Source organism: Pseudophryne corroboree, chromosome 9, assembly GCF_028390025.1.
Source record: "Pseudophryne corroboree isolate aPseCor3 chromosome 9, aPseCor3.hap2, whole genome shotgun sequence".
NCBI classification, from domain to species: Eukaryota; Metazoa; Chordata; class Amphibia; order Anura; family Myobatrachidae; genus Pseudophryne; species Pseudophryne corroboree.
Window position 1 is genome coordinate 361,832,441 of NC_086452.1, and position 24,538 is coordinate 361,856,978.

Sequence of the window (24,538 nt, forward strand, 5' to 3'; positions counted from 1 at the left end):
GAGTAGGGCTGCTTCTCTCCTCTCAGTCCCTCGATGCAGGGAGTCTGTATCCCTGAAAATAAAAAACCTAACAAAATACTTTCTGTCAGAAAGCTCAGGAGAGCTCCTGAAAAGCACCCAGTCTCCACTGGGTATAGTATCAAACTGGGGTCTGGAGGAGGGGCATAGAGGGAGGAGCCAGTGCACACCCAGAACTAAAGTCTTTCTTAAAGTGCCCATGTCTCCTGCGGAGCCCGTCTATCCCCATGGTCCTTACGGAGTCCCCAGCATCCTCTAGGACGTTAGAGAAAAATAAGAATTTACTTACCGATAATTCTATTTCTCATAGTCCGTAGTGGATGCTGGGGACTCCGAAAGGACCATGGGGAATAGCGGCTCCGCAGGAGACTGGGCACAAAAGTAAAAGCTTTAAGACTACCTGGTGTGCACTGGCTCCTCCCCCTATGACCCTCCTCCAAGCCTCAGTTAGGATACTGTGCCCGGACGAGCGTACACAATAAGGAAGGATTTTGAATCCCGGGTAAGACTCATACCAGCCACACCAATCACACCGTACAACTTGTGATCTGAACCCAGTTAACAGCATGATAACAGAGGAGCCTCTGAAAAGATGGCTCACAACAATAATAACCCGATTTTTTGTAACAATAACTATGTACAAGCATTGCAGACAATCCGCACTTGGGATGGGCGCCCAGCATCCACTACGGACTATGAGAAATAGAATTATCGGTAAGTAAATTCTTATTTTCTCTGACGTCCTAGTGGATGCTGGGGACTCCGAAAGGACCATGGGGATTATACCAAAGCTCCCAAACGGGCGGGAGAGTGCGGATGACTCTGCAGCACCGAATGAGAGAACTCCAGGTCCTCCTCAGCCAGGGTATCAAATTTGTAGAATTTAGCAAACGTGTTTGCCCCTGACCAAGTAGCTGCTCGGCAAAGTTGTAAAGCCGAGACCCCTCAGGCGGCCGCCCAAGATGAGCCCACTTTCCGTGTGGAATGGGCTTTTACAGATTTTGGCTGTGGCAGGCCTGCCACAGAATGTGCAAGCTGAATTGTACTACAAATCCAACGAGCAATAGTCTGCTTAGAAGCAGGAGCACCCAGCTTGTTGGGTGCATACAGGATAAACAGCGAGTCAGATTTTCTGACTCCAGCCGTCCTGGAAACATATATTTTCAGGGCCCTGACTACATCCAGCAACTTGGAATCCTCCAAGTCCCTAGTAGCCGCAGGCACCACAATAGGCTGGTTTAAGTGAAATGCTGAAACCACCTTAGGGAGAAATTGAGGACGAGTCCTCAATTCTGCCCTGTCCGTATGAAAAATTAGGTAAGGGCTTTTATAGGATAAAGCCGCCAATTCTGAGACACGCCTGGCTGAGGCCAGGGCTAACAGCATTACCACTTTCCATGTGAGATATTTTAAGTCCGCAGTGGTGAGTGGTTCAAACCAATGTGATTTTAGGAACCCCAAAACTACATTGAGATCCCAAGGTGCCACTGGAGGCACAAAAGGAGGCTGTATATGCAGTACCCCCTTGACAAACGTCTGAACTTCAGGAACTGAAGCTAGTTCTTTTTGGAAGAATATTGACAGGGCCGAAATTTGAACCTTAATGGACCCTAATTTTAGGCCCATAGACAGTCCTGTTTGCAGGAAATGCAGGAAACGACCCAGTTGAAATTCCTCTGTAGGGGCCTTCCTGGCCTCACACCACGCAACATATTTACGCCAAATACGGTGATAATGTTGCACAGTTACATCCTTCCTGGCTTTGATCAGGGTAGGGATGACTTCATCCGGAATGCCTTTTTCCTTCAGGATCCGGCGTTCAACCGCCATGCCGCGGTAAGTCTTGGAACAGACATGGTCCCTGCTGGAGCAGGTCCTTTCTTAGAGGTAGAGGCCACGGGTCTTCCGTGAGCATCTCTTGAAGTTCCGGGTACCAAGTCCTTCTTGGCCAATCCGGAGCCACGAGTATAGTCCTTACTCCTCTCCTTCTTATGATTCTCAGTACCTTGGGTATGAGAGGCAGAGGAGGGAACACATACACTGACTGGTACACCCACGGTGTTACCAGAGCGTCCACAGCTATTGCCTTAGGGTCCCTTGACCTGGCGCAATATCTGTCCAGTTTTTTGTTGAGGCGGGACGCCATCATGTCCACCTTTGGTTTCTCCCAACGGTTCACAATCATGTGGAAGACTTCTGGGTGAAGTCCCCACTCCCCCGGGTGGAGATCGTGTCTGCTGAGGAAGTCTGCTTCCCAGTTGTCCACTCCCGGAATGAACACTGCTGACAGTGCTATCACATGATTTTCCGCCCAGCGAAGAATCCTTGCAACTTCCGTCATTGCCCTCCTGCTTCTTGTGCCGCCCTGTCTGTTTACGTGGGCGACTGCCGTGATGTTGTCCGACTGGATCAGCACCAGCTGACCCTGAAGCAGAGGCCTTGCCTGACTTAGGGCATTGTAAATGGCCCTTAGTTCCAGGATATTTATGTGAAGTGACGTTTCCATGCTTGACCACAAGTCCTGGAAATTTCTTCCCTGTGTGACTGCTCCCCAGCCTCTCAGGCTGGCATCCGTGGTCACCAGGACCCAGTCCTGAATGCCGAATCTGCGGCCCTCTAGAAGATGAGCACTCTGCAACCACCACAGGAGAGACACCCTTGTCCTTGGAGACAGGGTTATCCGCTGATGCATTTGAAGATGCGATCCGGACCATTTGTCCAGCAGATCCCACTGAAAAGTTCTTGCGTGGAATCTGCCGAATGGAATCGCTTCGTAAGAAGCCACCATTTTTCCCAGGACCCTTGTGCATTGATGCACTGACACTTGGCCTGGTTTTAGGAGGTTCCTGACTAGGTCGGATAACTCCCTGGCTTTCTCCTCCGGGAGAAACACCTTTTTCTGTACTGTGTCCAGAATCATCCCTAGGAACAGCAGACGTGTCGTCGGAATCAGCTGCGATTTTGGAATATTTAGAATCCATCCGTGCTGTCGTAGTACTACTTGAGATAGTGCTACTCCGACCTCTAACTGTTCTCTGGACCTTGCCCTTATCAGGAGATCGTCCAAGTAAGGGATAATTAAGACGCCTTTTCTTCGAAGAAGAATCATCATTTCGGCCATTACCTTGGTAAAGACCCGGGGTGCCGTGGACAATCCAAACGGCAGCGTCTGAAACTGATAGTGACAGTTCTGTACCACAAACCTGAGGTACCCTTGGTGAGAAGGGTAAATTGGGACATGGAGGTAAGCATCCTTGATGTCCAGAGACACCATATAGTCCCCTTCTTCCAGGTTCGCTATCACTGCTCTGAGTGATTCCATCTTGAATTTGAACCTTTGTATGTAAGTGTTCAAGGATTTCAGATTTAAAATGGGTCTCACCGAGCCGTCCGGCTTCGGTACCACAAACAGCGTGGAATAATACCCCTTTCCCTGTTGTAGGAGGGGTACCTTGATTATCACCTGCTGGGAATACAGCTTGTGAATGGCTTCCAATACCGCCTCCCTGTCGGGGGGAGACGTTGGTAAAGCAGACTTCAGGAACCGGCGAGGGGGAGACGTCTCGAATTCCAATTTGTACCCCTGAGATACTACCTGCAGGATCCAGGGGTTCACTTGCGAGTGAGCCCACTGCGCGCTGAAATTCTTAAGACGGGCCCCCGCCGTGCCTGAGTCCGCTTGTAAGGCCCCAGCGTCATGCTGAGGACTTGGCAGAAGCAGGGGAGGGCTTCTGTTCCTGGGAAGAGGCTGTCTGCTGCAGTCTTTTTCCCCTTCCTCTGCCCTGGGGATGATACGAGTGGCCTTTTGCCCGCTTGCCCTTATGGGGACGAAAGGACTGAGCCTGAAAAGACGGTGTCTTTTTCTGCTGAGAGGTGACCTGGGGTAAAAAGGTGGATTTCCCAGCCGTTGCCGTGGCCACCAGGTCCGATAGACCGACCCCAAATAACTCCTCCCCTTTATACGGCAATATTTCCATATGCCGTTTGGAATCCGCATCACCTGCCCACTGTCGCGTCCATAACCCTCTTCTGGCAGAAATGGACAGCGCACTTACTCTTGATGCCAGAGTGCAAATATCCCTCTGTGCATCTCTCATATATAGAAATGCATCCTTTAAATGCTCTATAGTCAATAATATATTGTCCCTGTCCAGGGTATCAATATTTTCAGTCAGGGAATCCGACCAAGCCACCCCAGCACTGCACATCCAGGCTGAGGCGATTGCTGGTCGCAGTATAATACCAGTATGTGTGTATATACTTTTTAGGATATTTTCCAGCTTCCTATCAGCTGGTTCCTTGAGGGCGGCCGTATCAGGAGACGGTAACGCCACTTGTTTTGATAAGCGTGTGAGCGCCTTATCTACCCTAGGGGGTGTTTCCCAGCGCGCCCTAACCTCTGGCGGGAAAGGGTATAATGCCAATAATTTTTTAGAAATTAGCAGTTTTTTATCGGGGGAAACCCACGTTTCATCACACACCTCATTTAATTCATCTGATTCAGGAAAAACTACGGGTAGTTTTTTCACACCCCACATAATACCCTTTTTTGTGGTACTTGTAGTATCAGAAATGTTCAAAACCTCCTTCATTGCCGTGATCATGTAACGTGTGGCCCTACTGGAAAATACGTTTGTTTCCTCACCGTCGACACTGGAGTCAGTGTCCGTGTCTGGGTCTGTGTCGACCACCTGAGGTAACGGGCGCTTTAGAGCCCCTGACGGTGTTTGAGACGCCTGTACAGGTATTAACTGATTTGCCGGCTGTCTCATGTCGTCAACAGTCTTTTGTAAAGTGCTGACACTATCACGTAATTCCTTCCATAAGACCATCCAGTCAGGTGTCGACTCCCTAGGGGGTGACATCACTAATACAGGCAATTGCTCCGCCTCCATACCATCTTCCTCCTCATACATGTCGACACAACGTACCGACACACAGCACACACACAGGGAATGCTCTGATAGAGGACAGGACCCCACTAGCCCTTTGGGGAGACAGAGGGAGAGTTTGCCAGCACACACCAGAGCGCTATATATATATATACAGGGATAACCTTATATAAGTGTTTTTCCCTTATATAGCTGCTGTATAGATTTATCTGCCAAATTAGTGCCCCCCCTCTCTTTGTTTTACCCTGTTTCTGTAGTGCAGGACTGCAGGGGAGAGTCAGGGAGCTTCCCTCCAACGGAGCTGTGAGGAAAAATGGCGCTGTGTGCTGAGGAGATAGGCTCCGCCCCCTTCTCGGCGGCCGTTCTCCCGCTTTTTTATGGAAAAACAGGCATGAGTTAAATGCATCCATATAGCCCAGGAGCTATATGTGATGCATTTTTTTTTGCCCCCTAAGGTGTTTATATTGCATCTCAGGGCGCCCCCACCCAGCGCCCTGCACCCTCAGTGACCGGAGTGTGAAGTGTGCTGAGAGCAATGGCGCACAGCTGCGGTGCTGTGCGCTACCTTATTGAAGACAGGACGTCTTCTGCCGCCGATTTTTCCGGACCTCTTCTGCTCTTCTGGCTCTGTAAGGGGGACGGCGGCGCGGCTCTGGGACCCATCCATGGCTGGGCCTGTGATCGTCCCCCTGGAGCTAATGTCCAGTAGCCTAAGAAGCCCAATCCACTCTGCACGCAGGTGAGTTCGCTTCTTCTCCCCTTAGTCCCTCGATGCAGTGAGCCTGTTGCCAGCAGGTCTCACTGAAAATAAAAAACCTAAAACTAAACTTTTTTCTAAGCAGCTCAGGAGAGCCACCTAGACTGCACCCTTCTCGTTCGGGCACAAAAATCTAACTGAGGCTTGGAGGAGGGTCATAGGGGGAGGAGCCAGTGCACACCAGGTAGTCTTAAAGCTTTTACTTTTGTGCCCAGTCTCCTGCGGAGCCGCTATTCTCCATGGTCCTTTCGGAGTCCCCAGCATCCACTAGGACGTCAGAGAAATGCTTTTGTGCACCTGCATCTGGTTCTGTATCAGTATTTGGGTTTAAGCACATTGTGAGTTATAACACAATCCCATGACATGTCCACTGAATGGACCATTTTTGTGAGCCTTTCTAGCCACCTCCCAGTCATCGCTCACGAACCCTGAACACTTCCACAACATTATACAACAAGTGAAGCTGCCGCCCAGAAAAGGATATAGACACCCACCAGAGCCATCGTAAAGTTCTCAGCAACTGCATATGCAGCACTGACGCAACAATGAGGAACATCGACTGCTCAAGTATGTCCATGACTGCGCAGACTGGCCATGGCAGTAGCGATGCTGGCACCATGTCTCATTACACACAATTGCAGCTGAAGGCCGAAAAACGTCCCGAATACGGGCGCGACATGCCTGAGTTTTTGCCGCCACTACCAGTTACCTCCCCCAAACGATCCCTTCCTATCAATCACTTTGCACCGAAAATGTCAGAGCAAGTGCGATCGCAAAGGCACCTTAGTGTGTGTAGTGCGATCGCAGCACATGTGCAGTCTGCCAATAATCGCTCCATTGCGTGAACATCAGCATTGTGTACAAACATGAATTAGGCTCTTTGGGGGTTATTCAGATCTGATTGCTAAGCAGCGATTTTTGCTGTTCTGCGATCAGATAGTCGCCGCCTACAGGGGGAGTGTATTTTCGCCGTGCAAGTGTGCGAACGCATGAGTACGAGAGCTGCACAAACTGATTTTGTGCAGTCTCTGCGCAGCTCAGGACTTACTCAGCCGCTGCAATCACATCAGCCTGTTCGGGACCGGGTCTGATGTCAGACACCCTCCCTTCAAATGCTTGGCCCCGAGTGCGTTTTCCCGGACACTCCCTGAAAGCGGTCAGTTGCCACCCACAAACGCCTTCTTCCTGTCAGTCACCTTGCGATCGCCAGTGCAAATGGATTCTTCGCACAAACCCTTCGCTGACCGGCAATCCACTTTGCAGCCATGTGATGCGCCGGCGCGGTGCATATGCATGCGCAGTTCGGATCTGATTGCCCGCTGTGCAAAAACAGCAGCGATCAGATCTGAATGACCCCCTTTGTGTGTACACTGTGTAATGCATGCACTGTACGAGTCTTTAGAATTTTTCATGCATGTGCAGTTTCAAGATATCGCTCAACTATGTGAAAATCAGCATTGTGTGTGGATTGTGTGAATCTCCATTTTCGGTTTAAATAAACACAATTACAAAGTGGGGGAAATATACTAAGCCTTGGAGAGTGATAAAGTGGAGAGAGAAACTACCAGTCAATCAGTTCCTGCCATGTTACAGGCTGTTTGAAAAATAAATAACAGTTAGGAGCTGATTGGTTGGTAGTTTATCTCTCTCCACTTTATCACTATCCAAGGCTTAGGACATCTGCCGCTTACGATGTGTACCCTAGCCAACTATATATTGCGCAATCGTGAGATATATCATTCATGGCTGCATTTACCTGCAAGTCATCATAGCCAGGATCGTTCCATTGGGCGTGCAGCACGCCAGATGAGATGATCCAGCAAACGACCCATGGAAGTGCGTGATCACGGGTACACACTATATGATATGGCCGATATATTGCTTCGATCTGCATTGGAACGATATATCGGACAATATATCATCTGTGTACCCATCCTTACAGTTAACGTTGAAAACTGATGGACAATCTGGTAACCCCACAACCTCAATTATTTATAAGGCATCACCAATCTCTGCAGCACTGTAACCTGCTAAAAAGTCACACAGGGGGGTATTCAACTAAATGCACTATTGAATAGCACTGGGAACGAGTGCTCGGCTCTATCCAATTAGCCGCGGATCTCTGCTCACACCTAAAAAAAAACTAGTACCACGATCTGTGGCCTTACCGCACACGCTAACAGCATTGTACCCAGCACTTATGTCAGAGAATGTTGTTTACAGCGATTAAACGGTATTCTTTAGGTGTGGCAACCTGCTTATCCCGACTTAAGTGCCAGATGCGATGCCGTTGGTTGAATAGCTCCAGGCACTCTTTCCTATTTAATAGCTTAATTGAATTCCCCCCCACTGAATCATTTTTCTTACCTTGTAACAATTATCTTACATTAATCTGCCTGCTGATACATTAATAGATTCGGCGTCACTTTATTTACATAATTGTAGTTTTCAGGGTTTTGAAGATTCTGGGTGATATGCCGGAGATGTGCCGGGTTGCCCATCGCTTCTGTAAATTAATGCTCTGGTGACTACAAACAATAATCTATAAAAGGGGAATTTAGTTTGCTATTGTGAGTAACCCCGCTAGGGCATTCCTTTACAGGGAAAATGTATAAAACCCTCCAAGGAGGACAAGTGGGGAGGGGGGTGTTGTCCATCATAGCAGGTAATCAGATTCCAGCATTTATTTTTTAAGCACAGACTAGATAAATGATAGCTGGGATGTGAATAGTTGAACGTCTAATTGTTAAAAGGAATATTGAGCACAGCAAGGACATGGCAACAAACGTTCCCAGGGAGACTGTTATGCAGGAACAATAATCACTATGGCGCTTGGGGGCCTCTGTGGTGGGTAGCTGCTGCCTCTGCCTTCACTCTGCAGGCGGCAGGCACCAAGCAAAAACTCAACTGAGATGATATGACTTAATTCCCGCAATAACAACACAGAACGAGGCTTGGAACGCACGGCCTTGGGCGCGCTGACGTCATGACGCTCGCCTGGCGGCCGGAGCGACTCTCCTGAGGGAGTGATCACAGTGTGCCCAATAGGGCGCCAGGACGAATGGCTAAGCTGAGCTAGGCAAGTGACAGCTGAGGAAGCCAGTCGCAGCTGGGATAGTGGAAGCTCTCGTCCAATTGCGGAGGTGGAGGGGGCGTGCCCGCGCCGAGTCATGTTGTGGTGTTGCTGCCAGGAGGCGGAGCGGGTTGTGGTGCAGTCTGGCAGGCAGGGGAGAGCGGAGCTGGCGGAGGTGGGAGTTACCGGGATACCGGCGGTGAGAGGATGACAGGATAACGGGGGGCAATGGGGTGCAGGAGCTGCTAGAGACCTCTGGTGGATGCTCCCGGTCTGCAGGGCTGTGTGAGAGGTGTTGTGTGTGCGGCCGGGGCCTGAGGCTTATGGTGCTGTGTGTCTGTGGGGAGCTTGAGGATGTTGGGGCTCGGTGAAGGAGTTACCCCTGTCTGGTGTGCTGTATTGTGCTCTTCCTGAGGTATTACTATCACTGTGCAGCACCCATGACTGCAGCAAGCTGCCCTCCCATGCATACTGGGCTCTCTGCCTGCATCAATATGTCTCTATGTAAGGGGACATTGCAACCTTTTATTGCTGCTTTTCTCTCATGCAGGTCACACAGGGACTGGCCTGCATTCTTGGTTCGATTAATATGTGCCTCAGATCAGCCACTATGGGGTCAATTCAGTTCGAAGTGATGTGTTGCGATGGCCGTCTGTGCACATATATCAGCCATTTACGGTACTACTGACAATGCAAGTTTCACCTGGAACCCAAAGAGGTGCGAGGGGAAACTGGTGATGCCAGTGTGCCTGATGTGCCATTCTGAAATAATATCCCTCCTAACCCAGGGAAGTGTGAGGGAAAACTTGTGATGCCAGTAGGAGTGATGTACTGTTGTGGAGTGGTCCGTCACTTTGAATTTAAGTCCCCCCTATTGTGAGGGGAACACTTGTGATGCCGGTGAGCACAGTGTGCCGTTATGGAATGGCACATCATGCTCATCACTTTGAATTTCCCCTGGAGGACTTAAGAGGAAAACCTGCGATGCCGGTAGGAATTGAATTCCCTCTATACTGGAAGAGGAGTTACAGTGTGCCTATCTCAGATCGCAGGTGACACAGTCACCTACATAATAAAATTTCTTGGTGATTTTGTTCAGTTCTTTTCCCTGCCCTTACAGCATCCAGCATAACACCGTTAGGCCTACTACTCTTCCATAACTTGCGTTTGCATTGTTCTCTTCGTCGTCCTTTATCAGCATCTTTTAGGCCGTCCTACCAAATCTCCTAGGTCAGGGGTCTGATTCTGTAACATTGCTTAGCTCTTGTTTTTCTTTCTGTCCGCAGGGCTTTTGTCTCTTACTCTGTACGCTGACTGTGCCCAGGATTCATCACCTTGCTGGCTGTTGTCACACACAGAGCTGGTGAAAGGTATGATCACGCAATCACACGCCACCAGGCGCATCAGCAAAACCATTCAGCGTAACACTGTGTTAACAGCTACATAAGAGGTTTATAATAATTAATGAAATGCTTATTTGAAATAGGACTGAATTGTCATTTATTTGATACGTGGTCTGCTGCAGTCTAAACTTATGTATATATACACTGATATATGTGAATGTAGTTGCAGGAGATCACATTATGCATTGCAAGCAGTTAGTAGTACTGTCATTCAGATTGTTTCAGATTAGTGGCATGTCAGTGTTGTGGAGCATTGTAATAAATTTTGTATTAATGGCATCCATAGAAGTAATGGGCCCTACACACTGGCACATCCGCTGCCGACCACCTTGACAGCGGATACGGCCGACGGGCGACCCAACGGCGGGGGGGCAATGACGGGGGGAGTGAAGTTTCTTCACTCCCCCCGTCACCCGGCTCCATAGCAGTGCAGGCAAATATGGACGAGATCGTCCATATTGGCCTGCATGCACAAGCGATGGGGCACCAGCGATGCATCGTTCATCGCTGGTGCCTCCATACTGAAAGATATGAACGTATCTAGTTGATTAATGAACGAGATCGTTCATATCTTTCAGTATTATCGCCCAGTGTGTAGGGCCCATAAGATTATCTGCTACCTGTACTGCAATTGCCTTCTGTTAGACATATATGAATGTTTATGGAAATTGTAAAAGAAAAATCTATACACAATTTATCATTGAAAAAGTTGTCATAAGCAACAAGCTAGCAACACTGCTATACCACTGTCACTTTGTTTTATGGACATGTCTCAGGCTTCCAACAGGGGCACTTCATTTAAAAAATAAAATAAAAAAATTTATACAGCACTGTAGAATAATTTTAAGGACTTATACCCTCTGCATAATGTTGTCCTTGGTAGATAACTTTTAAACCCAGGGCTGGATTAAGGATGGTGGGGTCCAAATGCAATGAAGGCTGGTGGGGTCCAATGCCCACCACACACAGACAACGTACATCGCCGGAGCAGCAGACAGCTCACAGTCATTGTTTAGGGGGATTTCCCTACACTAGCCCGTGACACTGACTCTACATGGAGGACCTACTCTGCTACCACTGTTAATGAACAGCTGAGCTGCTGGTGGAGAGAGACTGCTCCAATTGAAAAAGCAGTGTCTGGGGGCCCCGGGAGGACGACCCCTCCCTTAAACCGGCCCTGATTAAAACCCATGTAGCTTTTTGGAATTGTGCAATTCCTGATGTGTTTTTATGTTTAAGGACTAGATACGTCATCGCTTGGAGAGAGAAAAAATACCAGCCAGTCAGCTCCTTACTGTCATTTTTCACACAGTCTGTAGCATGACAGTTAGGAGCTTATTGGCTGGTACTTTTTTCTCTCTATTTTATCACTCTCCAAGCAATGTTGCATCTAGCCCTATGTATATATTATGTTAATATTTTTTAGATTTACCAGACTTATGCCTTGCAGTATCTGTGATGCAAAGAAAGTTTGTGTTACTCATAGTAACATTTTCTGAACCATTTTTAGAGGTCAAATCCCTGCGCGGCACGAGTAAGTGTATCTTTATGCCACGCTTAAAGTGTCTCCGGACTCGCTGATTTTTGTTTGAAGGGTGCAGTGCCATTGGCGGCGTTACCACTAGTCTTCACGCTAGGCTCTTTAAGCCCGGTTTTTAAAGGGCAAAATGCGTCCTGCTAAAACAGCCTGTCATCGCATGAATAAAAGCCTGCTGGTCGCACGTTGCGTCAACTGATCGTATGTGCTGCACATATGATCAGTCAGTCCTGGCAGCGGACAGTTGCAGAGGTACGATAGATTGTGCGGTGCTTTTGGACCGTACATTCTATCGCATGCCGGGGGTCGTGGGACGGCTCGCATCTAATGCTTTTCACATTTGTCATTTTGTGAGTAAAAGTGATCCCTTTTATGTGCGATATGCACTTAACGTCTGCACCTGGACAATGTACAGATGGTAACTCATTGTTTCTTCTTTCTGTGCTCAGACAATACCCACGTGTGATTCTGCACCGTTTTGCACACCGTTTTTCTTTCCCATGCAGACGAATGAGGGAGAAACACTTGAAGAAAGCTGTCCCAAGGTAAACCGTCTATAGCAGGGGTGGCCAAACAGTCGATCGCGATCGACTGGTCGATCACGGACATGCGACCAGTCGATCGCGATCCTCCGCCCAGCAACCCGAAGCCGCGCCTCCTGCCTGCCGCCCTGCCCCTCTGTCTGGTCTCCGGCAGTGACGGCGAAGTGTATGGCTCAAATCAGGTGCCGGTTCGTTAGCCAATGAGAGCTCGCGGATCGGCGCCTGATTTGAGCCATACACGCTGCCGTCACCGCCGGAGATCAGACTGAAAAGCAGGGCGGCAGGCAGGAGAAGCGCGCGCTGCGCTCACCACACAGCAACGGTGAGCTCTACTATGGGGGCATATCTGGCATTGTGGGCACATGGCTCAGTGGGGGCATATCTGGCACTGTGGGGGCATATCTATAATCTGGCACTGTGGGGTCATATCTGTATCTGGCACTGTGGGGGCATATCTAGCACTGTGGGCACATAGCACTGTGGGGTCATATCTGTATCTGGCACTGTGGGGTCATATCTGTATCTGGCACTGTGGGGTCATATCTGGCACTGTGGGCACGTTGCACTGTGGGGGTATATCTATAATCTGGCACTGTGGGGGCATATCTAGCACTGTGGGCACATGGCACTGTGGGGGCATATCTAGCACTGTGGGGGCATATCTGTATCTGGCACTGTGGGGTCATATCTGGTACTGTGGGGGCATATCTGGCACTGTGGGCACATGGCACTGTGGGGGCATATCTGTAATCCGGCACTGTGGGGTCATATCTGGCACTGTGGGGTCATATCTGGCACATGGCACTGTGGGGGCATATCTGGCACTGTGGGGGCATATCTGTATCTGGCACTGTGGGGGCATATCTGGCACTGTGGGGGCATGTGTATCTGGCACTGTGGGGGCATATCTGGCACTGTGGGGGCATGTGTGTATCTGGCACTGTGGGGGCATATGTGTTTGAGGTTTTTACATGTGGGGGCCAATGTGTTATTTCGTGTGAGGCAGTCATTACACTCTGTGCAGCAAGGCTACGTCCCTTTTTTTGTTATACCACGCCCACTTTTTTGTTATGCCATGCCCCTTTTTTGTGCGCCATTATTCCTCCTAGGTAGATCACAAAAGCTTTTTAGCTTTCAAAGTAGATCGCCGATTCCAAAAGTCTGCCCACCCCTGGTCTATAGTATCCCTGTTAATTTCAATTATTAGTGTGTGTGTGTGGGGAGGGGAAGGGAAGGGGGGGGGGGGGGGGGGGGGGTTAGTCTTTTGGCATTCAGCCTTTCCAAATTACAAATTAAGCAAGAATGCAAAATCCAAACTATAAGCACAAATATGTTCAGGTAAGCAAGAGATGTTTAGTAGGGTAGTCGATAAATGTCATCTGCTAAAGAAATGTCACTATTCCATGTGTTCTAACTGAAATTCATTATGGAAAGTATATAAATGTTATATTTTAGATTTGTTGTAGAACAAATGTATTTCTCTAACGTCCTAGTGGATGCTGGGGACTCCGTAAGGACCATGGGGAATAGACGGGCTCCGCAGGAGACATGGACACTTTAAGAAAGAATTTAGATTCTGGTGTGCTCTGGCTCCTCCCTCTATGTCCCTCCTCCAGACCTCAGTTTGAATCTGTGCCCAGACGAGCTGGGTGCTGTTTAGTGAGCTCTCCTGAGCTTGCTATAAGAAAGTATTTTGTTAGGTTTTTTTATTTTCAGGGAGCTCTGCTGGCAACAGACTCCCTGCATCGTGGGACTGAGGGGAGAGAAGCAGCCCTACTCTCTGAAGATAGGTCCTGCTTCTTAGGCTACTGGACACCATTAGCTCCAGAGGGATCGTACACAGGATCTCACCCTTTGTCGTCCGATCCCGGAGCCGCGCCGCCGTCCCCCTCGCAGAGCCGGAAGACAAAAGCCGGGTGAAAGAAGCAAGAAGACTTCGAAATCGGCGGCAGAAGACTCCAGTCTTCACTGAGGTAGCGCACAGCACTGTAGCTGTGCGCCATTGCTCCCACATTACACCCACATACTCCGGTCACTGTAAGGGTGCAGGGCGCAGGGGGGGCGCCCTGGGCAGCAATTAGAGACCTCTTTGGCAAAAGTTTGCATTTATACAGTTGGGCACTGTATATATGTATGAGCCCCTGCCAATAAAATGTATATTTAAGCGGGACAGAAGCCCGCCGTCGAGGGGGCGGGGCTTCTTCCTCAGCACTCACCAGCGCCATGTTTTTTCTCCACAGCACCGCTGAGAGGAAGCTCCCCAGCCTCTCCCCTGCAGTTACACGGTATAAGAGGGTAAAAAGAGAGGGGGGGCACATAATTAGGCGCAAAAATCAATATAAACAGCAGCTACTGGGTTAACATTAAGTTACTGCAGGGATGTGGAGCCTTCGGCCCTCCAGCTGTTGATGAACTACACATCCCATCATGCCCTGCAACAGTTTTAGCATGGCCAAATAGCAAATCTGTAGCAAGGCATGCTGGTATGTGTAGTTCAACAGCAGCTGGAGGGCCAAAGGTTCCCCACTCCTGAGTTACTGTGTTATTCCTGGGTTAATAGCGCTGGGGTGTGTGCTGGCATACTCTCTCTGTCTCTCCAATGGGCTTTGTGGGGGAATTGTCTTCAGATAAGCATTCCCTGAGTGTGTGGTGTGTCGGTACGTGTGTGTCGACATGTCTGAGGTAAAAGGCTCCCCTAAGGAGGAGATGGAGCAAATATGTGTGTGAGAGGGTGTCTCCGTCGACAACGCCGACACCTGTTTGGATATGTGTAATTAAGTGCTAAGGTGAATTTATTGCACAAAAGATTAGAGAACAGACAGGGAATCTACCCATGTCTGTCCCTATGTCGCAGAGACCTTCAGAGTCTCAATGATCACTATCCAAAATAATAGACACTGATATCGACACGGAGTCTGACTCCAGTGTCGACTACGATAATGCAAAGTTACAGCCAAAATGGCAGAAAAGTATTCAATATATGATTATTGTAATAAAAGATGATTTGCATATCACTGATGACTCATCTGTCCCTGACACAAGGGTACACATGTTTAAGGGGAAGAAAGCTGAGGTAAATTTCCCTCCTCTCATGATGAAAAAGAGCGTGAATCTCCAGACAAGAGACTGCAGTTTCCCACAAAGAATTCTCAGGGAGTATCCTTTCCCCACTAGGGCCAGGATACGATGGGAATCTTCCCCTAGGGTGTCACGTTTGCCCAAAAGGTAGCCCCGACGTAACAGCTATTCTCAGGGATCCTGCAGATAGCGTGCACATTCTGGTACACTACTCAGACCGGCGATTGTGTCGGCATGGGTTTATAGCGCTGTGGCAGCGTGGACAGGTACCTTATCAGCAGAGATTGAGACCCTAGTATGTGTGTGTGTATATATATATATATATATATGTATATATGTAAGTATGTATATTAAAAATGCTGTCTTAAGAGAGAATATATATATATATATATATATATATATATATAGTAAAAAATGAAGTGCAATAGAGCGCCTACTGGTGTTTAACAGGATTCTTGATTTATAGAATTTCTATATAGCCAGTTCACCATGTGAAAAGTGCAAAGTGTAAGTTAAGAAGGATTGACTTAGCTTCCTTGGGAACAGCTTCAGTCTGATGACACTTTTAGGACATGTAAAACAGAAATAAAAACCTACATAGTGTATACTGTTTGATTATATACAGTGTTCAACACTTTAGGGACCTTGCTAGTCCCAATATGGGTAAATAAGCTGGATGGTAGGTAATATTTCCAGTACACAGAGGCTGGACGAATTTATAAAACAAACAATTTAATATAACAAATCCTGAAGTAAATGTAGGTAGCACACGTACAAGAATAAAATTGTATATACAGCTTATCTGTCCACAAACGGAATCACCAGGTGAGCAACAGCCCAATCCTATTGGTGGATATTAAAAATGTCCCGAAGTAAATGCAGGTAACATACGTACAAGATATAAAAATAAATACAGCTTATCCCCTTGATGAAGTCCTATGCCACAGGACGAAACGCGTCGGGACCGGGACTTATGACTCACCCGTGACTTCTCTGAATGGACAGATAAGCTGTATTTATTTTTATATCTTGTACGTATGTTACCTGCATTTACTTCGGGACATTTTTAATATCCACCAATAGGATTGGGCTGTTGCTCACCTGGTGATTCCGTTTGTGGACAGATAAGCTGTATATACAATTTTATTCTTGTACGTGTGCTACCTACATTTACTTCAGGATTTGTTATATTAAATTGTTTGTTTTATAAATTCGTCCAGCCTCTGTGTACTGGAAATATTACCTACCATCCAGCTTATTTACCCATATTGGGACTAGCAAGGTCCCTAAAGTGTTGAACACTGTATATAATCAAACAGTATACACTATGTTGGTTTTTATTTCTGTTTTACATGTCCTAAAAGTGTCATCAGACTGAAGCTGTTCCCAAGGAAGCTAAGTCAATCCTTCTTAACTTACACTTTGCACTTTTCACATGGTGAACTGGCTATATAGAAATTCTATAAATCCAGAATCCTGTTAAACACCAGTAGGCGCTCTATTGCACTTCATTTTTTACATTTTATCTACTTACTGGGCACGAGCTGCCACCCATTGATCCATGGGGGGTGTCGAAACATTTTTTATTTTGATCACATTCATCATATATTTCACTTTGTGTGTCTAAATTTAGGATTAGCCTAGGCGCTGTTCTTCATTTTTTTTATATATATATATATATATATATATATATATATATATATATATATATATATATATATATATATATATATATACACACACATGCCCAAAGAGACATGAGTCTACTGGCTCCTAGAGTCAAAGCTATGTCGATTTCTGCTTGACGTGTCCTGTAGAATATGCAATGGACAGATGATGCCGACTTAAGAGGCATATGGAAGGCTGAGGATTGCGTGGAGAAGGGTTCTCGGACCTGGTCTCCACAGCTATAGCTGGTAATTCTGATATTTTGCCTTATATTCCTGCACAGCCTAGGAAAGCACGACATTATCAAATGCAGCCTTTTGAACAAAGAAACAAGAAAGTCCGAGGTGCGTCCTTTCTTGCCAGAGGCGGGGGCAGAGGAAAGAAGCTGCACAACACAGCTAGTTCCCAGGAACAGAAGTCCTCCCCGGCTTCTACAAAATCCACTGCATGTCGCTGGGGCTCCACAGGCGGAGCTAGGCCCGGTGGGGGCATATCTTCGTAAGTTCAGCCACAAGGGGGTTCACTCCCTGTTAGATCCCTGGGCAATAGATATTGTGTCTCAGGGATACAAGCTGGACTTTGAGGAGATGCCCCCTCACCGACGGCCCTGCCGGCTTACCCCCACGAGAGGAAAACCGTGTTAACTGCAATTCACAAATTGTATCTTCAACAGGTGGTGGTCAAGGTTCCCCTCCTTCAACAAGGAGGGGGTTATTATTCGACCATGTTGTAGTCCCGAAACCAGACGGTTCAGTCAGACCCATATTGAATTTAAAATCCCTGAACACATACCTGAAAAGGTTCAAGTTCAAGATGGAATCGCTAAGAGCGGTCATTGCAAGCCTGAAAGGGGGAGTTTTTATGGTGACTCTGGACATAAAGGATGCATACCTTCATGTCCCCATTTATCCACCTCATCAGGCGTACCTCAGAATTGCGGTACGGAATTGTCATTACCAATTTCAGACGTTGCCGTTTGGTCTCTCCACGGCTCCGAGAATATTCACCAAGGTAATGGCGGAAATGATAGTGCTCCTGCGGAAGCAAGGTGTCACTATTATCACGTACTTGGACGATCTCCTCATAAAAGCGAGATCAAGAGAGCAGTTGCTGAACAGCGTATCACTTTCTCTGGAAGTGTAACGGCAACACGGCTGGATTCTATATATTCCAAAGTCGCAGTTGGTTCCTACAGCTCATCTGCCTCTCCTAGGCATGATCCTAGACACAGACCAGAAAAGGGTTTATCTCCCGATAGAGAGAGCTCAGGAGCTCGTGACACTGGTCAGGAATCTATTAAAACCAAAACAGGTGTCGGTGCATCACTGCACTCGAGTCTTGGGAAGGATGGTGGCATCATACGAGGCCATTCCCTTCGGCAGGTTCCATGCGAGGTCCTTCCAATGGGACTTACTGGACAAGTGGTCCGGATCACATCTTCAGATGCATCAGTTAATCACCCTATCCCCCAGGGCCAGGGTGTCTCTCCTGTGGTGGCTGCAGAGTGCTCACCTTCTCGAAGGTCGCAGATTCGGCATTCAGGACTGGGTCCTGGTGACCACGGATGCAAGCCTCCGAGGGTGGGGGGCAGTCACACAGGGAAGAAATTTCCAAGTGCTGTGGTCAAGTCAGGAGACTTGCCTTCACATCAACATCCTGGAACTAAGGGCCATATACAACGCCCTACGTCAAGCGGAGTCCCTGCTTCGCGACCAACCGGTTCTGATTCAGTCAGACAACAGCACCACAGTGGCTCATGTAAACCGCCAAGGCGGCACAAGGAGCAGGGTGGCGATGGTAGAAGCCACCAGAATTCTTCGGTGGGCGGAGAATCACGTAAGCGCACTGTCAGCAGTGTTCATTCCGGGAGTGGACAACTGGGAAGCAGAATTCCTCAGCAGGCACGACCTCCACCCGGGAGAGTGGGGACTTCATCAAGAAGTCTTCACGCAGATTGCAAGTCGGTGGAAACTGCCACAGGTGGACATGATGGCATCCCGCCTCAACAAAAAGCTGCAGAGATATTGCGCCAGGTCAAGAGACCCTCAGGCGATAGCTGTGGACGCACTGATGACACCGTGGGTGTTCCTGTCGGTCTATGTATTTCCTCCTCTTCCTCTCATACCCAAGGTGCTGAGAATCATAGGAAAAGAGGAGTGAGAACAATACTCATTGTTCCGGATTGGCCAAGAAGTACTTGGTATCCAGATCTGCAAGAAATGTGTGTCAGAATTGGCGGCTTTGTCACATAAAAGCCCTTATCTGGTTTTCCATGCGGATAGAGCAGAATTGCGGACCCACCCACAATTTGTGCAGAAAGTGGTTTCATCCTTTCATATAAACCAACCTATTGTGGTGCCTGTGGCTACTACTGACTTGGAGGATTCCAAGTCACTGGATGTAGTCGGGGCTTTGAAGGTTTATATAGCCAGAACGGCTAAGGTCAGGAAAACAGAATCTTTGTTTATCCTGTATGCTTCCAACAAGCTTGGGGCGCCTGCTTCAAAGCAAACTATTGCTCGCTGGATCTGTAACATGATTCAGCAGGCTCATTCTGCGGCTGGGTTGCAGCTGCCTAAATCAGTTAAGGCCCATTCCACAAGGAAGGTGGGCTCTTCTTGGTCGGCTGCCCGAGGGGTCTCGGCATTACAGCTTTGCCGAGCAGCTACTTGGTCAGGTTCAAACACCTTTGCAAAGTTCTACAAGTTTGATACCCTGGCTGAGGAGGACCTTGTGTTTGCTCATTCGGTGCTGCAGAGTCATCCGCACTCTCCCGCCCATTTGGGAGCTTTGGTATAATCCCCATGGTCCTTACGGAGTCCCCAGCATCCACTAGGACGTTAGAGAAAATAAGATTTTACTTACCGGTAAATCTATTTCTCGTAGTCCGTAGTGGATGCTGGGCGCCCGTCCCAAGTGCGGACTTCTTCTGCAATGCTTGTATATAGTTATTGCTTAAATAAGGGTTATGTTATAGTTGCATCAGAGTTTATCTGATGCTCTGTGATTGTTCATACTGTTAACTGGGTAAAGTTATCACAAGTTATACGGTGTGATTGGTGTGGCTGGTATGAGTCTTACCCTGGATTCCCAAAATCCTTTCCTTGTACTGTCAGCTCTTCCGGGCACAGTTTCTCTAACTGAGGTCTGGAGGAGGGACATAGAGGGAGGAGCCAGAGCACACCAGAATCTAAATTCTTTCTTAAAGTGCCCATGTCTCCTGCGGAGCCCGTCTATTCCCCATGGTCCTTACGGAGTCCCCAGCATCCACTACGGACTACGAGAAATAGATTTACCGGTAGGTAAAATCTTATTTTTACAGTTCACACTACTCTGACTTATTTCATGTGTCATAGACTTTAATGCATTAATACAAAAGCCTTGGCATACTGTAAATGAAGTAGACCTCTTGAAAAACCCACTTTGGCAATCTAGACTGGCACTACTTACAAAAATAATGGATTTGGATGTCAAGAGATGTGATGATGAAGTCCGACAGGAGTACAGTTGTATCTATACAGCCCCCAATTTAGAGATGACCTAGCTAGCATTCAGCCTCCTGTTTGAATTCTTTGGGCAATTTTGTAAAATACTTTTCAAAGTTTATTGAACCTCAAAAGTATATTGTACAATATTGTCTGTTTTTATAAAGAAGACTGTATTACACACAGCAGGCAGCTATGAGTGGTTCACCAATACCCCCTTTACACCATCCCACTCTTTCCTAAGCAAATGTCTGCTAAGCACACAGAGTACTTCTACCTACAGTTCATAGCAAGGCAGGGTTTCTTAGCGCATACAGGAATACTATCATAGGGAACGGCAACAAGAACAATGGCAGTGCTTCAGATTGGTTGTTTGCAGTGGTTATGAATCAATGGGTCGACCTGAAAAAAGTCTACAGTGTCTAGGTCAACACGCATAGGAAAAAAGTTGACATTGACTAAAGGTCGACATGGTAAAGGTCGACATGAGGTGTTTCTTTTTTTTTTTTTTCAGTTTTCTCAGTAAAATGACTGGGAAGCCCAATTAGTGTGCCGCATCCCCTTGCGCTGCGCTCGGCACATTACTTTTCCCAATTGTAGTCCACGTGGATGGTAAAGTATAAAAAAGTTGAAAATGAAAATTTTGTTTTTGTAAAACAATCATGTCGACTTTTTCTTGTGTCAACCTTACTACTCAGAGGAGTTTTCACTTCACTAAAATGGCCTCTGATCTATAGGCCAATTGGTTAAGTTTTGATAGAATTTTGAAAGCAGGCATTATGTATCTTACTAAATTTTAAAATGCATGAAATAATAAAAATAACTCAAAACGATGAAGCTGAGTCACTGTGTAATCTTATAACTGCAGGTTCAGCTTAATGTTTCCTTGAAGGCACAAAACTTATTTTAGGGGACGGGGCCTTTATTGTGTAGTGCAATGCTGTTCCTAGATTTTAGCAGGGTCAGAGTTCCTTTCCCACCCCATGAATCATCCAGGACAGATAAAAAGCACACTGAGGGATATATGTACTGAAGTGCAGGTTTTTAGAAGTGGAGATGTTGCCCATAGCAACCATTTAGATTCTACTTATCATTTGTCTAGCACCTTGTAGAAGACTTCTAAAAACCTGCACCTTAGTAAATATATCCCTCAGTATGCTAATTGTATATACTTGGCATCACTTAATTTCTCCCCTCCAGTGCTTCTCACTGTTGTAGAGTGCTGACATGGAGGAGAGAGACTTTGACTTGCATGACAGCCAGACTGTTTATCATGCTAGCCAGGTAGCTTAGCATGCAGATCACCCAATCCATTGAGTCTGTCCCAAGAGAGGATTTTTTTTTTTTTTTCTTGGCATAGGCCTTTTAGGGAAGAGACCAGTTATCTTTAAGTGAGCTTTCTGTTTAAAACACAATATAAGCAGATATGGCAAGGTAACTGAAATAGTTCCAACCATTTTAGATTTTTACTACTAGGTTAATATGTGGATGACATTGTCTTGGTTTTGTAGGGAAATATTAGCTTGTGGAGGTGACATTGTGAAGAAACTACACTATTGGTAAAGAGAATGTATACTCCTTTTATATATGTAGTTGCCCCTATGAATAAATACATAGATATAGAACGTAGATTTGTCCTGTGTGTGGTTGCATATCAATTTCTGATGCTTTTTAATGCATCTATGAGCATATAGAAGTAGTATCAGCTTAAGCTAAATCTAGACTTTGCTAAAGCTTTTGACACCGTACCACACATGAGACTTATCTGTAAGTTTACAATAACTAGGGCTAGGGAGCACAATATGCAGGCGTATCAGAAATTGGTTAGATAATAGGAAGCAGTGCATTGTGGTAAATGGAACTTTTTCAAATTGGACTGAAGTACTAAGTGGTGTGCCACAAGGGTCTGTACTTGGACCACCATTGTTCAACATTTTCATTACCGATCTAGCAGTAGATCTAGAGAGCATGGTGTAAATTTTTGTAGACGATACAAAATTGTGTAAGGTTATAAATACAGAGGGGGATGCTGAGTCTCTTTAGAATGACTTAGTTAAACTGGAAGCATGGGCAGCAAAATGGAGAATGAGCTTCAATACAGACAAGTGTAAGGTAATGCACTTTGGTAGCAGGAACAAAAATAACACATACTAAATGGGGTAAAACTTGGGGATTCTGTACTGAAAAAAGACTTAGGTGTTCACATAGATAGCAAACTAAGTAGCAGTACCCAAAGTAGGATTGCGGCACAGAAGGCTTACAAGGTATTAGCATGCATAAAGCGGGGAATTGATGCAAGGGATGAGTGTTCTGCTCCCATTATATATATCACTAGTGAGGCCACATCTTGAATACTGTGCACAATTTTGGGCGCCATACTACAAAAAAGATATCTTGGAACTAGAAAAGGTTCAGAGGCGGGTGACCAAAGTAAGTAAGGGGATTGAGATGCTGGAAGACGAGGAAAGACTTGCAAGGCTAGGCATGTTTACACTGGAAAAGAGGAGACTAATAGGGGACATGATCAGCATTTACAAAAATATATTAGGGGACAATACACAGAGCTTGCGGGGGTTCTGTTTTTGGTAAGTTCAACTCAGAGGACACGTGGGCACCCGCTTAGGTTAGAGGAGAGGAGATTTTGCACACAGAGGCAAAAAGGTTTTTTCACAGTATGGACAATGTGTTTGGAATTCTTTGCCTGAGAGAGTAGTAATGATGGACTTGGTCAACACTTTAAGAATGGGCTAGATAAATTCCTAATGGATAAGGATGTACAGGGTTATGGTGCGTAGTCATGCACTATAGTTATAAAAAAAAAAAAAGGAATAAACACAACGGCCGACATTAGCAACAGACAAATTAGTCCTAAATATGATAGAGTAGGAGATTGAACTCAATGGACAAATTTGTCTCTTTTTCAACCTCAGAAACTGTCTTATGTAGACGGTCATGTAAAAACTGTTACGCAGACAAAAAATTATTTCCTGGCGGAAGCCATAAGGTGATGTAATGGTTATAAATGAAGTATAAGGAAGTAAATAACATAAAAATAATTAACAACAACTTTGTTTTAATCATGACTAAGACTTTTGATATGTACAGATTTGTCTTCATACATCTAGGGGTATATGCAATTAGCGGCAAATTATCGGCCGTTTTTTAATTCGACACAATTAGACCGTCCAATTTCGGCAAGTGGGTGCCGAAATTGACCATATTCAATCAAAAACGGATTCAACAGTCCCGCGGCCGAAAAACGGCCGATTTGACGGATTTTGATCCGGTTTTTTAAAAACGGGAAAAACCCGAAAAAAAATGGCGTGGGGTCCCCCCTCCAAAGCATAACCAGCCTCGGGCTCTTCGAGCTGGTCCTGGTTCTAAAAATCCGGGGGAAAAATTGACAGGGGATCCCCCGTATTATTAAAACCAGCACCGGGCTCTGCGCCTGGTGCTGGTGCAAAAAATACGGGGGCCAAAAAGAGTAGGGGTCCCCCGTATTTTATACACCAGCATCGGGCTCCACTAGCTGGACAGATAATGCCACAGCCGGGGGTCACTTTTATACAGTACCCTGCGGCCGTGGCATTAAATATCCAACTAGTCACCCCTGGCCGGGGTACCCTGGGGGAGTGGGGACCCCTTCAATCAAGGGGTCCTCCCCCCCCCCCCCCCCCCAGCCACCCAAGGGCAGGGGTGAAGCCCGAGGCTGTCCCCCCCCCATCCAAGGGCTGCGGATGGGAGGCTGATAGCCTTGAGAAAATGTAAAGAATATTGGTTTTTCCTGTAGTACTACAAGTCCCAGCAAGCCTCCCCCGCAAGCTGGTACTTGGAGAACCACAAGTACCAGCATGCGGGAGAAAAACGGGCCCGCTGGTACCTGTAGTTCTACTGGAAAAAAAATACCCAAATAAAAACAGGAGACACACACCTTGAGAGTAAAACTTTATTACACACCTGCCGACACACACATACTTACCTATGTTGACCCGCCGACTGCCACGTCTCCTGATCCGACGATCCGGGGTACCTGTGAATCAAATTATACTCGCCTCAATCAGGTGTCCAGATATAAATCCACGTAC

The 24,538-nt window shown here is 46.9% G+C and overlaps 1 protein-coding gene across 5 annotated transcripts in view; it reads left to right on the forward strand.

Moving 5' to 3' along the window:
- The first annotated feature begins 8,802 nt into the window (after positions 1 to 8,802).
- The window catches only part of TNRC6B (trinucleotide repeat containing adaptor 6B), a 333,109-nt gene continuing 317,373 nt past the window's right edge, over positions 8,803 to 24,538 (forward strand). Inside the window, exons 1-3 of one of the 5 annotated variants that reach the window (XM_063940726.1) lie at positions 8,803 to 8,939; positions 10,027 to 10,110; positions 12,130 to 12,225. In XM_063940726.1, the coding sequence (XP_063796796.1) occupies positions 12,191 to 12,225 (35 nt within the window). In that variant the 5' untranslated portion in view covers positions 8,803 to 8,939; positions 10,027 to 10,110; positions 12,130 to 12,190. The remainder of the gene's footprint in view (positions 8,940 to 10,026; positions 10,111 to 12,129; positions 12,226 to 24,538) is intronic. The other 4 variants (XM_063940724.1, XM_063940728.1, XM_063940725.1 and 1 more) reach the window with 4 other exon arrangements.